Genomic DNA, 16,070 nt, shown 5'->3' with positions numbered 1-16,070 from the left:
CTGGCCTCAAGCGATCTGCCTGCCTCTGCCTCCCAAAGTGCTGGGATTACTGGTGTGAGTCACTGTGCCCAGCCAGCCCTCGGGCGTTTTTATTGTTAGAAAGTTCCTTGTACTGATCAGAAATCTACCTCCTGGTAATTTCAATAAATCTATGTCTTCTGCCCTCTGGGGAGCCACAGACCTCTTCTGTTCCCTCTTCCCCAGGTGAGCCCAGTAGAGGTTTGGAGAGTGTGACCATGTTCCTCCTGGTCCTTCAACTGTTCTTCATATGACACCTTGTTCACCTTCTCTGGACTCAGCACCACTCAAGAGAGAAGGCTCAATTCACAGCAGAGGTCATCCCCATGTCCAGAAAGCATATGAAACGTGCTCAGCATCATTAGTCATCAGGGAAATGCACAATGAGTTCCCACTCGCTACCCACCAGAATGGCTAACAGGAAGGTGCTGACAGTACCAAGTGTTGACAAGGTTGTGGAGCAGCTGGAATGCTCACGCAATGTTGGTAGAAATGTAAAAGTGTAAAATTACTTTGGAAAACTGACAATATCTACTGAAACTAAACGTATGCCTACTCTATGACCTAGCAATTCCACTCCTGGGTACACACCCAAAAGAAGGAAGTGCTTATTTCTACCAAAAGACATATTCATAGCACTGTTTGTAATTACTCAATACTGGAAATAACCTAAATGACCATTAAAAGTAAAGCAAATAAGATAATGATGGTATATTTCAGGTAATGAGAAAGAACAAACTGTTCCTACACACAATAGCACAGGTGAATCTCACAGATACAATGTTGAATTACAGAAACCACACACACACACACACACACACACACAAAAACACATCCACTATACATTTCCATACAATGTTCAAAAAGCCAAAACTAATATACAGTCTTAAGGTCAGGATAGTACTATAAATATATTATTTTATATATATTATAGTTACTTTTGAGGGAGATAGACTAGGAGGGAGTTTAAGAAAGTTTTCTTGGGGGCTGGAAAGGTTTAGCATCTTCATTTGAGTGTCTCCATAGGTACAGAAATGTGGGAAAGTCACATGGGTTGTCTACTTAAGCCTTGCACACTTGACTGTATATAGCCAGTGTCTTGTTTGAAAAAATATTACCACCCGCCCCCCACAAAACAGTGTGGCCCAGAGTTGAGAGCTCCAGCGCAAAGCCAAGCAAGACTGTCATTGCCCTTACTTTGGCACTACACTTTTATTGCAACAGCTGAAGTCTCACCATGGCTTTGGGGATGAACACCTCGAACTGTTGATTTATGCTGGGTCTACAGTCACCGGAGAGCCCCACATCTTTCTCATGGCTGCTCAGCCACATCCATTCAACCGGTGCTTGCAGGCTGCAGGCTGGGTCTGAAGGAAGGTGAAGGAAACTGGTTATCAAGCTGTATCATCCTTTCTCTCATGTCCCCTTTACAGTGCCCCTTGGGAGAACATTCAGTCCGTGTCCTGCTCTCACTTTGCAGAAGAAACCCCGAATCTCAGAGGCACAAAGTGGTATGCCTGAGGCTGCCCAGTCAGCTAGAGCCAGGGGCAAGGATTTCAGCCCAGGTTTGCATGACCCCTAGTTCAAGCTCTCATCTTTAACCAGGCTGACCCAAGGTGAGGTCTCACCTGTAAAGGGAACTAAGGGCCCAGGGCATCCATTCTGCTCCAAGGGTGGTGGATGAAGAGATGATGGGTGTGACATTATCCCAGGAATCTCTGTGTGAGTCTTATCTCCCCATGTTAATTATAAGCGCCTGAGAGCTAGGACCTCTTATTAATTTCTGTCTCTCCCAGAAAGACCCAGCATGCCCTCCCCATAGTGGGTGTCCAGTAAATCCTCACCCAGTGAATTAGGTTGTAGAAACTGAAATCCAGAGAAGCACAGCAATTTGCTCAAGGTCATATGGCAGGTCTTCAACTAAAGTCAGGACTTGTAACCAGGCCCCCTGACTTCTATGGCAATGCTCCTTCTGCCATTGCACAGGGGCCCTAGTGTCCTCTAGACCCCGGGACTAGAAATTTCAATGGATTGGAAGACACTAGGGAGGAAAAGGACCATGATATGTGAGCCAAGGCTGAGTCTGGCCCTGGGGCCTTCAGAGTGTGTGCCCTGGGGCTAAGGCTGGAAACAGGTTATACACCTGTGCAGGTGCACAGAGCCCTGCTTTCAGAGGGACCCTGTGCTTAGTGGAATGTTCTGCAGTCACTGTCTTGAATTTTTTTTTTTTTTTTTTTTTTTTTTGGAGACAGAGTCTCACTCTGTTGTCCAAGCCGGAGCACAGCGGCACGATCTCGACTCACAGCAACCTCTGTCTCCCAGGTTCAAGTGATTCTCCTGCCTCAGCCTCCCGAGTAGCTTGGATAACAGGTGCCTGCCACCACACCTGGCTAATGGTTTTTTGTTGTTGTTGTTGTTGTTGTTTGTTTGGGTTTTTTTTGTATTTTTAGTAGAGACATGGTTTCACTATTTGGTCAGGCTAGTCTCAAACTCTTGACCTCAAGTGATCTGTCTGCCTTGGCCTCCTAAAGTGTTGGGATTACAGGCGTGAGCCACCGCACCCGGCCGAAATTCTTAATAATTTTATATTTGAATTTATATTTTTAAGTGAAATTCCAATGGAGTATGTGCCAGGGCTCAGAACCTCAGCTTGCATGAGGTCCCACCTCTTGCTGCCTCACTGCTTCCTGGAGATGGGTTCTTGGACTAGAGCTCCCTTGCCCCTGGCACCCTCTGGTTCCATTCAGCCTCCCCCTTCCCACTCCTGCTGGGCTACCAGTGAGGCCCCCTGGTGTATTCAGCTGGAAACTCTGCAGGGCAAGCCTTTCATCCACTGCTCATCCAGGTACCTAATGTCCTGGCACAGGCATTGTAATACCCTTGGGAATTGCCCATGCTATTGCAGCCTCTGTGCCAGGACATTAGGTAATCTGAATTAGAAGGGCACAAAAGGATTGCAGCAGCGGTTAGGACCAGGACACTCGCTGCCTGGATCGGGGCAGACAAGAAGATTGTGTTGGGCCAGTGGCCTGTGGGAAGGGGAAATGCCTGGCATGACTTCCTGGCCCTCCACCAGGGCAGATGTGTCAGTCCTGGGTGTGACAAGAGAGAGAAATTGGCAGCCAGTGGGCTTCTCGTGCAGTACATGGACACCTATGTGGATCACGGTATTAAATGGTAAATAAAAAACACCATGACAGTCTGGGCACCATGGTTCACACCTGTAATCCCAGCACTTTGGGAGACTGAGGCAAGAGGATTGCCTGAGCCCAGGAGTTTGAAACCAGCCTGGTCAACATAGCGAGACTCTGTCTCTAGCAAAAGTTTGTAAACTAAACAAAAATGAAAAATAAAGAAATCACCATGCCAGATCAAGAGAGAGACCGTGGGAGAAAGGAAGAGCTTTATATTTTTATCCTTTTGTTTGTTTGTTTTGAGACAGGGTCTCACTCTATTATCCATGCTGGAGTGCAATGGCATGATCTTGGCTCACTGCAACACCTGCCTCCCAGGCTCAAGCAATCCTCCCACCTCAGCCTCCCAAGTAGCTGGGACTACAGGCACGCACCACCATGCCCAGATAATTTTTCTATCTTTTGTAGACACAGGGTTTTGCCATGTTGCCCAGGCTGTTCTCGAACTCCTGAGCTCAAGCAATCTGTCCACCTCAGCCTTCCAAAATGCTGGGATTACAGGCATGAGCCACCATGCTCAGCCTATTTTGGTACATTTAATGGCACTTTTTTCTTGCCTTTTGAGCAAAGGGTCCCACTGTTTTATTTTGCACTGGACCCAGCAAATTATGTAGCCAGTTCTGCCTGGGTGGATCTTTCAGCAAGGCAAGGTGAGAAGCTGAGGCTATTTTACACAGGGGATCCTTAGGGGAAGCGGGATGGTTTGGAATCAGGACATTGGTGACTGAGAGAGCTCAGCCCTCTCAGTTCAGCTCTCTCCCTCTCCCTGTTTCTCCTCGCTCTCTTCTATCTGGAACCCATCACAGGTGAGAACACGCCCCCAGGGGCATGAAACTGCAAGCATAAAAGTAGTTACATTTTTATGAGCTGCAAAGGTCTCTGCACATCGGAGGAGTAGTTATTGGCATAATTATTGCACCACCTTTTATGACCCTGATCTCAGCCTTAAAAACTAAGGAAGCTAAGCCCCCTCAAACTTCCATTACCATTTGTCTACTCCTTCCACAACTTACCCTACCCCTGCCCCACCCAATAGAGTGCTGGTTGACTTTCTTCCCCTGCCGGTCACTGGCCTGAGATAGGATTCAGTTTTCCACCCTTGCCCAGGGTGACAATTCAATTCGATCTGCAGTTACTTCGCCTTCACTCTGAGCCAAGCAGGGGCTGGGTGCTGAGATGTGCAGATGTCAGATGTGATCTTGGCCGTTGCCTGGCTCAGTCTAGGGACACAGAGAGATGTGGGAAGTCCTAGTCTCCTCCACTAGGCAGGGGCAGTGTTATTTCCTTAAAGCTTCCCACAGAGGTGTGGGAGGAGAGGGGGGCAGTATCCCAACCAGGGGTGCCGGGAGTCTGCGTGGAGGGGTGCGCCTTAAAGACATGCTCTCTATCCATCCATGGGAAGCAGCTAGAGCTTGGGAGTTGGAGCTTGGGAAGCAGTTGGAGTTTTCAGCTTGGGAGTAGCAGGAGGACTGATTTTCACCAAGATCATTTGGAGGCTGAGTTGAGTAAGGACAGGTAGGAGGGAGAACTGAGGCAGGGGACTGGTTTGGAGACCGCTGCACTCACTGAGATCATAAGAGGCAGTGCCGTGAGAAGGGAGAGGAGGGGCAGATCCAAGGATGTTAAAGAGACAGGATTCCAGTCACAAAGAGGCAACACAGCGTGCATCCCGTCATAGGTGGCCCCCGGAGTAGTCCAATTCACACAGACAGAAAGGAGAATGTGGTTGCCAGGGGCTGGGGGAGGAGAGAAAGCGGAGTTAGTGTTTAATGGGGACAGAGTTTCAGTTTGAGAAAATGAAAAAGTTCAGGAGATGGATAGTAGTGACGGTTGCCCAACAACAGGAACGTACTTAATGCCGCAGAACTGTGCGACTAAAAATGGTTAAAATGGTAAATTTTATGTTATGTGTATTTTACCACAATTTGAAAAGCAACTATAACAACAAAAAGATAGTGGGCCTGTGGGGGTGGGGAGGAGAGGCCGGTGGCTCACATGTATAATCCCAGCACTTTGGGAGGCTGATCAGGGAGGATTGCTTGAGGCCAGGAGTTCAAGGCCAGCCTGGGCAACATAGCAAAACCTCATCTCCACAATTTTTTTTTTTTAAATTAGCTGGGCATGGTGATGCACACCTGTGGTCCCAGCTGCTCGAGAGGCTGAGGAGGGAGGATTGCTTGAGCCTAGGAGTTGGAAGCTGCAATGAGCTATGATTATATCACTACACTCCAGCCTGGCTGACGGAGCAAAAAAAAAAAAAAGTTTAAAAAAGAGAAAGAGCCTTGTCAGGCGCAGGCTGGCCCTGAGCTGGGGAGCGGGCGTGGGAGTCTATGCTGACCCCAAGGTGACTGGCCTGGGTGACTGACAGGCAGAAGAGGAGTTGCAAACAAGGCCAGGGTAGGGTGGTGGTGCGGAAGCCGGACACACACGCAGGGTTGGGCATGTGGGGCCTGAGGACTCCAGGGAGAGGTATCCAGTGGGGAGCGGGGCTCAGGAAGGGGCCTGGGCTGGACAGACACCATCTGAGTGTCCTCGGCTTATCACACGTAGCAGGCCCCACATGGGAGAAGATGAGAACCAGCCAGGGAGAACGTGAGAAGAGGGCAGAGCCCAGAGAAACAGGTGGGCCAAGAATAACGCATCATCAAGGAGACCTGGGGGGAGTCAGAAAGGAAGCAGGGAGTCAGAAAGGAAGCAGGGAAACCAGGAGAGTTTCGCTGCAAGGAGTGGGAGCTCATTCAGGTCCCTTAGGACAGCGAGCAGGCATGGCCAGACGGGTGCGCCTGGACAGGCTCGTGGGAGGACCGGGGGCTCATGGGAAACAGGCTGAACCATACCATCCAGGCCTGGGGGAGGAGGGCCTGGATGCTGGTGGATCTCATGTGCTCTGTCTCTCACGGGCAGTACAAAGTCTCCCTCAGGACTCTGCTCCCCTGCCCAGTCTCATCCCTTATCGCCTCAGCTTCCACACGTCTGCTGTGGTTCCCCAAGCTTCCCTTCACCACAGCTGCCCCAACACCTGCCCCATCTTCTCCTCCTGTCCCAGTTCCATGCTATTACGGGTTGGATTGTGTCCCCAAAAAAGCTGTACCTGTGAATGTGATAAGGTCCTTAGGGAAGCCCTAATCCAATATGACTGCTGTCCTCAGAAAAAGGGGAAATTTGGACCCAGACATGTACTGAGGGTAGACATTGCGAAGGAAAAAACAGGGAAAGGAGCCTCTGCTGACCGAGGAACACCTGAGGCCGGCAGAGCAGCTGGGAACAGATTCACCTTCAGAGCGAGCCAGCCCTGCTGACTCTTGATTTCTGACTTCCGCCTCCAGAACCGAGAGCCAACACACGTCTGTTGTTTCTGTCACTTGGTTTGTGGGGCTTTGTTGGGGGCATCCCCAGGAAACAAATACAAATGCTAAGAAATGAACGAGCTTATTTGCCCAACTCCTCTCTTTGGGTTTTGGTTTTCTCTTTGTCTTGGGCCACCTAGGAACACTGTCACTGGCCTTCCAGTCAACTGGCCACCCTTGAGCCAGGCACCCCTCTGTCCAGTCATCTGACAGTGGAGGAGTGACCCGTGATATGAGGCATGGCTGCCCTGAGAGGTGCCCCTTAAAGGGGGCAGGGGAGTAACAGGGAGACAGCTCTCTCAGGAGGGACAGGGGACGTTGCAGGTGCTTTTGCATCCCTGAAGCCGAGGGAAGAGAGATTCCGGAGAGGGAGGTAGATGGCATTGTCTTGGGATACAGGATTTAGTGACGAGGGAAACTGACATAAAATCCCTTTGGCCCAAGTGTCTTCCAAAAGAGAGGGACAAATCCACAAATATTTGGGGCATAAAGGATGGACTTTCTAAGTCAACCTTGCCTTCCCATCCTCAAGATGTTCACTGTGGCTGAAATAACAAGTCAGTATAACTGGAAAATATTTATTTGAACTTGTGACTCAGCTCTTCCTGAGCTCAAGGAAGTGAAGTCCATAAATCAAGATGATGCCGCGTAAGTGCCTCCTCCGGAGTGTTCCCACATGGGCGGGCAATGCTGGAGAAGCCATTAGCAGAAGTGACTGGACCGGCTGCCCGTGAAAGATTTAAAAGAGCCTTGTGTACTCCAGGAGCTGCCCCTTCTCGGAGCTTTCATTTCTGAGGCTTTCCTGATGGATGGCCTCAGCCTTTGACTCCCTCATTTTTACTGTCCAACCTGCCGAGTGCTACTTCCTGGCACAACTTGTAAATTCTATTTTTTCATATTTAGCGGAGGCTTAAGGCTTCTGCCACAGAGAAGTGGGGTGGCCGGATATGCTGTAAGTGTAAAATAACACCAGATTTGGAAGACTTGAGTCTGTGATTGTGTTTTAAATATATTTACCTGTCCTTTTATTGCTCTCACCAACTCTTGCTCAGGGTCACAGGGGTGCTGCTGCAGGTGGGCCATGCTGGGAGCCCCAGCGGCTTCATCACCCCCTTCCAGCCCATCCCTCCCCTCTCAGACTTTCAGTCCCTCCAGATCTGATCCAATCTTTCCGTGGTAAAGACGGGAAAACCAAGCATCTGAGAAGAGAAGGGACTTGCCCAGGGTTCCAAGAACCCTAGACCAGGACCCAGGGGTGCCCATTTCCCGCTTCTGGGTGACACGGCTGGGCCAGCCACAGGGCGAGGCACTGTGAACACAAAGACACATAGAACATGGATCCTCTCCTGAGGGACCTCAGAGCCTGACGACAGTGTGGCTCGGGGAGAGAAGCTAGAGACTCCAGCAGCGACAGCCTCATAATAATGGCTAAGATCTGTGAAGCCGATTGACTGCACCAGTCAACCCCAGGCTACAGCCTCACCTGCTTGCTGCCCCATGATCCTCACGACACCCTACAGGTGTGAGTACGGTTAGCCTCTCACTACGCAGACCAAGAAAACCAGTCCATGGATTTTCTACTTTTTATTTGAGCCACAGAATCCTTTCTTCAAGTGAAATTTTATATGGAACCCAAATAAATACATCAGGTAAAACCGGGAGTGAGTCCCCCTCACTTATCCCTAACCCTTTGCGGGGGCCTGGAGGCACTTTCTCAGAGCCTGGGATCTCCTGTTGGCATAGTTTAAAAACCAGCCGGGGAGTCAATGCTTTCATTTTTCAGAGGAGCAAATAGAGGCCCAGAGGAGGGAAGGAGCTTAGCAAGGGTCACCCAGGGAATCACTGTCACAATTAGCACTCCAACCACAAGTCCCATGAAGCTCAGGCCTGTGCTCCATCCCTGACACCTCTTCTCTCAGGAAACGGAGGCCTTTTATTAGCAGCTATAAAATACAATCTCTTCCAAGCCGTATTTTAAGACCGAGCTTGCGGTGGGCTCTCTGAACACACTGTTTTCGCCTGCCTCCCACCCTGTCTCTTCCCTACCTCCAGTTCTCCCACTTCCTCAACCACAGGAGGAGAATCCTGCTTCGTAGCAACCGTCCTTGTGAGCCAAGTCGATGAGTGTGGCTTGAAACTGACACCTTCATAGTTTACCTTAGAGTTGTTGGTTCTTCTCAGTTTATTTCATGTTGTGCCTCATTGCTCCATAATATTCACAGGACTCTTGACATTAGAAAGGGCTTTTTAAATCCTGTGAAACAGGATTTTAGAAATCAACAGCACCTTGGGGTGTGTAAGTGGCGCATTAACTGTCCCGGATGCAGTAAGAGGAGACTTCTTTAGGAAATTTCATGATTTGTACCCCTCAGGGTGGCATCTCTAGGGGAGACTGAATGCCCCACCACATATCCCTCCTTCAGCAGGCCTCATAGTTGTCACCTCCTTTCCTTTCTGGCTCTTTTCCCAGCCCCTTTTCCTCAAGCTGCCTTTGATAAAGGATTTCTTTCTCCCCTGCTCCCTCAGCCTGGCTGGTCCATTCTCCAGGGTCTGTCCGTGACTCTTTTTCTAAGGCTTTTACTATAAAGTATCTAGAAAATGAGGCAGCTGGAAGAGGTAACAAGTATGAGAAGCTCACAGGGTTCCCAACCTGTTTGATGCTCCCCAGAAGCGTGTCCCAGTTGGTCCTGTCCCTGTGTCCCTTCTTGTGTGGTTCTGATGTGACCCAGAGGTGAGGCAAAAAGTGTGTTTTCCAAACTTGGTTTTGTGAGATTCCATTTCTGGGTGCAGTTTCTCAGACACGTGCTTTTATGATGGAAAAAAAAAAAAAGACTGGGGGAATTCTGCTTGCAACCTATTCCTCTTGGAGACTCCATTGTATACCCACATACCAACATCTTTGAGAAGTCTTGCAGTCCAGAGTCCTAGGGAACTTCATATAACCCAAAACCCGCTTGAGCACCAAAAGCTTGTGTTTGCAGCCCCTCTAAGAGATGCTAGTTTTAAGGCAGTTCTGGACATCTCTGTGAGTTGGTTCTGGAAGACTCCAAGCCCTTCATTAGAGTCCCTCTTGGCCCCAGCACAGAGATCATGGATCCTCTACCCGTCCTGGCTTCACTTAGGAAAAGCCAAATTAGGCTGCTTTTTGATGGCCTTCAGGAAGGTTTTTTCATCGATACCAGAGCACTGTCAGCTGGTTGTGCTTTCTTTGGAAGTAAGAGAAATGGATCAAGTGGCGGGGGGCCATTTATGGTCTGAGCATTGCATTCTTGGGGCCTGGTCAAAGGAGGACGTTAGGCCAAGCTGAGCCATTCTTAGAGAAAAGGATGGCACTGGGGTTTCTGTATTTGGGAAGCAAGTCCTTCTTATCAAGCCAGCTGTCGTATACTTGGACTTCTCCTGCAAATAGGCCCACACATGCACAGGCTTACACTGATAAAATGTGCTCTCTGCTTTCTGAAACAGAGGCTTTTTCTGTTAGCTTAGTGACCTTTGGTTTTCATTATTTTAGATGACTTTAATTATTTTTAATTAACAACTAATCCCAGCTTGTGGATCGATTGGTTGATTGTCCTTTCCCAGTTTTCATTTTTCTCTACTCTAGAAAATTCCATCATGATTTCACAGATAAGCCATGGGTGGGTTGGCTGGTTGGGTGGGTTGGCTGGTTGGCTTGCTTGGAGGTCTACATACGTACATTGCTGTGGAAAATGTCATATCTATTACATAAGTTTGCCTGGGCTGCTGTGACAAAATTCCAGCACTGGGTGGTTTAAATAACAGAAATGTACTGTCACACAGTGTTGGAGGCTAGAAGCCTGAGATCAAGGTGTTGGCAGGGTGGGTTCCTTCTGGGGCTGGCTTCTGGTGGCTTGCTGGCAATCTTTGGCATTCCTTGGCTTGTAGTAGCATCACCCCAATCTCTGCCTTCATTGTCACATGGTGTTCTCTTAGTCGCTGTGTCTGTGTCCAAATTTCCCCTGTTTATAAGGATCCCAGGTAAAATATTGGATTAGGGGCCCACTCTATCCAGTAAGACCGTGTCTAAACTTAACTACTTACATCTGCAATGACCCTATTTCCAGGTAAGGTCACATTCTAACTTGCAATGTGATACTAGGTTACTGAGATACTGAGGGTTAGAAATTCAACATATGAACTTTTATTTTTATTTTATTTATTTATTTACTTTTTTGAGACTGGATCTCACTCTGTCACCCAGGCTGGAGTGCAGTGGTGGGAACGTGGCTCACTGCAGCCTTGACCTCCTGGGCTCAAGCGATCCTCCCACCTCAGCCTTCTGAGTATCTGGGACTATAGGTGCCTCATGACCATGCCCAGCTAATTTTTGTATTTTTTGTAGAGACGGGGTCTCACTTTGTTGCCCAGGCTGGTCTCAAACTTCTGGGCTTAAGCAATCCTCTTACCTCAGCCTCCCAAATTGCTAAGATTATAGGCATGAGCCACCGCACCCAGCCTTATATATGAGTTTTTAGGAGACACAATATAACTCATCACACTGATTCTATGCACGGTACTACATTTAGCTAAGCTGGAGGACAATAGGGCTCGAGGTCCTGCTGTCCCTTCTAACTCAGGGGAGGTGGTGTGGTGGAGTAGAGAGCACCCTCGGACTGATGTCAGGGGTCCTGAGTCAAGCCCTAGGCCATCCCTCAGTTTTTTCACTAATAAAAATATTTTAATGAAAAGACCTATTAGTATCCAGCAAGATCTTCAAGGTATAAAAAAGGAAAAAAAAAAAAAAAAAAAAGACGAACCTCCAGGATGTGTGGAGAGGCTCAGATGAGTTAACAGGTCTGAAAACGTCATGGTTATGGGATGTAGCAGAGACAGGGTCCAAACACAGGCGTTAGGTGTCATCTGTGAAACAGGAAATGAACGGTAGGCTTCTCCAGCAAGAGAGAGCAGTCTGGGAAGCAGCAGAGGTGAACCCTGGTTCCCCGGGTCCTGATGGCAAACCAATTCTTCCCTCTGAACTGGCTCCCTCTGGGGAGAAATGGGGGCCCTGGACTAGGCAGCCCCCTGGCCATGCCACTGGGTGACCCCGCAGAGAAGGTCTGCAGCCAGCAGACCTGAGTTTAAATGTGGAGCTGCTGCTTCCTAGTAGTGTCATTTGGGTAAGTCACTTAACCTCACTAAGTCCTGGTCTATGAAATGGGGATAATAGTAAATACCTACCTCATAGGTTAAATGAGAAAGTCCTTGTGAAGTACTTAACACGCAGCTTGACATAAAGTAGTAAAAGTTAGCTATTTCTATAAACTACCTTTCGTAAGGGTTGAATGAGATGGTGTAGGTGACGGGCCTGCATGCAGTAGGTGCTCAATTAACCATCGATACTCCCCTGCCCCTTTTAAACTCAGTTTTGGCAGAGTTTCCAGCATTCATGATTCCCTCTGGGGTGTAGGGTGAAGGGTGAAGAGTTATACAGAAAAGTATTTGAACTCCTTGAAGAATTGTTTTCAGGGACTCAAAAGCCATTATTAATTACTTGTAATTAATGTCCATGCCAATTGTAACCAATTACAATTCATTAACTTACATGCTCTCAGGACTTTATCTTGCACAGTTTTATTAGAGAATTAGCCAAACTTAGTGTAGTATTCCACCATAGTCATGATTGTCCTGGTGATTCATAAAATGTACCCAGGCCACCGTGTGAATGATGAGCCTCCATTTGCTCTGAGAGAGCAAATTTGAGATGGATCTTTCTAAGATTCTTGTCTTTCTGGTAGGTATTAATCAGCCAGAAACTCAGGAGACACAGACAAGTTCTTCCACAATGTCGTACAGACGAGAACTAGAGAAATACCGTGACCTGGATGAAGATGAAATCCTTGGAGCCCTCACAGAGGAAGAGCTCAGGACTCTGGAAAATGAGCTGGATGAGCTGGACCCTGATGTGAGTAGGTGCTAAAGGGGAGCACACTGTCACCAGTGAGGGGACCTGGGGAGGGACAGGTGGATGCTTCCTAAAGCCACCACTTCCTTTTTCCTTCCATGGCAATGACGTTAGAATAACTTTGCCTTTGCAGATTTTTCTTTTAATGTGTTGTGTTAGAGTTCTCCAGAGAAAGAGAACCAATAGGGTGTGTGTGTGTGTGTGTGTGTGTGTGTGTGTGTGTGTGTAGAGACAGAGAGAGAAGGGGAGAGAGAGAGAGATTTATTATAAGGCGTTAGCTCACAAGGCTGTAGAGACCAGCAAGATCTGCAGTTGCTAAGGTGGAGACCCAGGAGAGCCGATGGTATAGTTCCAATACAAATACAAATAACCAGCAAGCCGGAGACCCAGGAAGAGTTGGGTCTGGGAAAAGATGTTTTAGTTTGAATCCAAAGGCAGAAAAAAGCCAGTGTTCCAGCTCAAGGCAGTCAGGCAGGAGGAAATCCCCGCCTACTTGGAGGAGGGTCAGCTTTTTTTCCCTATTCAGGTCTTCCACTGATTGGATGCCCCCCCGCCGCCATATCAGGGGGAACAATCTGTGTTACTCAGTCTACTGATTCAAATATTAATCTCATCCAGAAACACCCTCACAGACACACCCAGAATCATGTTTGACCAAATATCTGAGCATCCCATGGTCAAGTCAACATCCAAAATTAACCATCACAGTCTACCCCTTGTCAACTTGGCACACATATACATCTCTTTAAACCATACCTAATTTCCAAATAAAGACAGTAATGATGTCATAATTCTGCCTAACATGATACAACTATCCTGGGTACAATGGAAAACACACTATCACCTTCCCCAAAAGAGGAGGTAAAGTCCATGAGTGATGTTTATTCTTCTCCTTGCTGTCCTGTAACTTAAATACTATAATATAAAATTAATGATACTTAAATCCTATTATACAAAGCCAATACAATCAATAACAGTAAAGTCAGTATCAAACAATCTTGTGTTACATGATAAGGGAATAAGAAAAGGAAAAAGCAAAGATATTTGCTACACACACTCACACACTCCCACACACAAGTGTTCACAAAACAAGGAGGAAGTACTCATGACAATTACAGTCTTCATTTCTGTAACTACTCAGGTAGTTGTAGCTGGTATTTATAACTACCCTGCTTCATTACCCATTCTTTGCCTTTAGCAAGCACCTCAGCTGGTTGTGGTTCTTTACCCCATGGGGTGACCTAAGCTTTCATTTCTGAAAGGCCTGGGCCATTAGTAGTCCTGCCTGGATTCGTTTGTTGTAGTTTTCCATGGACCCTAATCACAGGGCATGGTAATACTTAAAAATGCCCTAAGGGCTCTCCTGTATCCAGATATACACTTTCTCACCTCCCTTGTGCAATAGCTATCCGATTTCCCCTTGGTAGTCAGCATCCGTCACCCCCAGTAACTCCCTTCTTTGCTCGTTGATTCAGAGTCATGAGGAGCCCAAAGCGGGCTGGTGGCAGTTTTAACTTCCAGTTTAATGGAATTGTGGTGTCTCCTAGTGGAACTTTCCTCCTTTGAAACTAAGACTTCTAGGCCAGCAGACCACAGGGTCGTGGGAACAATAAGTGAGAGTTTTGCTAGTGGATCACTAGGAGTAATGGTGAGTGGCACCACTCCTATCTCCAACCTTGATTCCCTGACCCATGTATCCTAGCTATGGGAGAAATGGCATCAGCAACTGCCACTGATTCAGAGCATACACCGCCTTCTGGAGAATGTTGCCCCAGCCTGTAAGGTGTGGCCACCTAGCTGGCACTGTAACTGTGTCTTCAAAAGGCCATTACCCCATTGTATCAAGCCAGCAGCTTCAGGATGGTGGAGAACATGTGTCATGGAATGAATGAGCTGAGAAACAAAGGACCAGAAGAATCCTTCTCATTTAATGTTTGGTGTTTTATCATTGCATTTCTTAATTGGCACATTTAGAAGTGTATTTAATGCTCAGAATTCATCCCTGCACTCAGGGTACACAGTGTTAAGAGTCAAAAGTTGGCCGGGCGCGGTGGCTCAAACCTGTAATCCCAGCACTTTGGGAGGCCGAGACGGGCGGATCACAAGGTCAGGAGATCAAGACCATCCTGGCTAACACGGTGAAACCCCGTCTCTACTAAAAAATACAAAAATCTAGCCGGGCGAGGTGGCGGGCGCCTGTAGTCCCAGCTACTCGGGAGGCTGAGGCAGGAGAATGTCGTAAACCTGGGAGGCAGAGCTTGCAGTGAGCTGAGATCCGGCCACTGCACTCCAGCCTGGGCGACAGAGGGAGACTCCGCCTCAAAAAAAAAAGAAAAAGAAAAAAAAAAAAAAAGAGTCAAAAGTCTGTTTGGTTGTGTATGTGGTTTAGCAAGTCACACTAGAACAGTAAGCATGGACATAGGTGGCCTCCTAGGCAGGGGTCTTCATCCTACAGCTATACCCCAGGCACCCAGGTCAATGACCAGCGCAGAGAAGGTAGATAATGAAAGTTACTGAACTGAGTAAACGTTCCATGTTGCATATTTTTAATTAAAAATGGAATGTATCACATCCTTTTTTTAAACCAGCCATTGCTCAACTCTGGTTTCATAGTGATCCATAAAGAAAACAACACTTCAATCTCACTCACACACAGATGGCCACTGCTAACATCCAGGGAGCACAGTTCAGATGGAAAAATGCAGGACTAGAAGTTAGGTGTTTTGCTTCCAATCCCAGCCCTGTCTCTTCCACTCCATGTGACCGTGGACCAAGCTGCCATCCTTCCTAGACCCCAATGTCCCCAGCCATGGAATAACAGAGTTGGCTGGTCATTTTCAGGGTTAAGCTAACCTGACTTATAATCTGGTCTTATACCCAGGTGTGATTAAGTGGCTTCATTCCAGATAACTCAGAATCCTTGCCTAGGGCTCCTGGGTCCCAGGCCCCATAGAATTACACATCCCTCCAGCAGTGTGTCCTCCTCTTCCTGATATTCATGACCTTCCGCTGCCTGCCACGAGAACATGGTTTCCTGATGAGGCTGCTCAAGTTGATCAGAAGTCAGCACTGGTGGAAAGAGCCTTGCGTTTCTTTCTTCCCCCGCACCATCTCTCCCCATTAGCCTGTGTTTCAGTAAAAACAAGCCATGTAGGCAAGAAAAAATCAAGCTGTAAAATTATTCTGTTCTAATTCTATCCTAGATCACTGTCACACAGAATTCCAAGAACAAACAACTTTATAAAGGGAGAACAAAAGAGGCATGTAGCCAATTCCAGTTAACTCAATAAATGTCACTTGGTTACCTGCCGAGCACCAAGCACTGTGCTGGGCACCAACAGGGGAGCCTGGCTGGGACTCTGCCTTTCAGGAGCACAGGCTGGTGGGGACACAGGCATAATACACTGCGCTTGACACGGAGCAGACAGGAAGCTCTGCTAGGAGATGAACTCTTACTGGTGCGAGGCATCACAGAGCAGGTAACACTGGAACTGGGCCCTGGATTTTTCTAATTCCATGCAGAGTGAGGGCCTTGAGAAAGGCCACAAGGAGAGTGTTGTGTAGGGAAGGTAATTGGGGATGGGAATC

The 16,070-nt window shown here is 47.9% G+C and overlaps 1 protein-coding gene across 2 annotated transcripts in view; it reads left to right on the top strand.

Moving 5' to 3' along the window:
• Positions 1 to 16,070, top strand: part of TMOD1 (tropomodulin 1) — a 100,641-nt gene that overhangs the window by 10,173 nt on the left and 74,398 nt on the right. For both annotated transcript variants that reach the window (XM_077965493.1, NM_001265684.2), the window contains 1 exon segment: positions 12,316 to 12,482. In XM_077965493.1, coding sequence (XP_077821619.1) covers positions 12,363 to 12,482 — 120 coding nt within the window. In that variant the 5' untranslated portion in view covers positions 12,316 to 12,362.

Source organism: Macaca mulatta, chromosome 15 (assembly GCF_049350105.2).
Source record: "Macaca mulatta isolate MMU2019108-1 chromosome 15, T2T-MMU8v2.0, whole genome shotgun sequence".
In the NCBI taxonomy this organism is placed as follows: Eukaryota; Metazoa; Chordata; class Mammalia; order Primates; family Cercopithecidae; genus Macaca; species Macaca mulatta.
The sequence above is the reverse complement of the archived record's forward strand: the minus strand, read 5'-3'. Positions and strand labels throughout refer to the sequence as shown.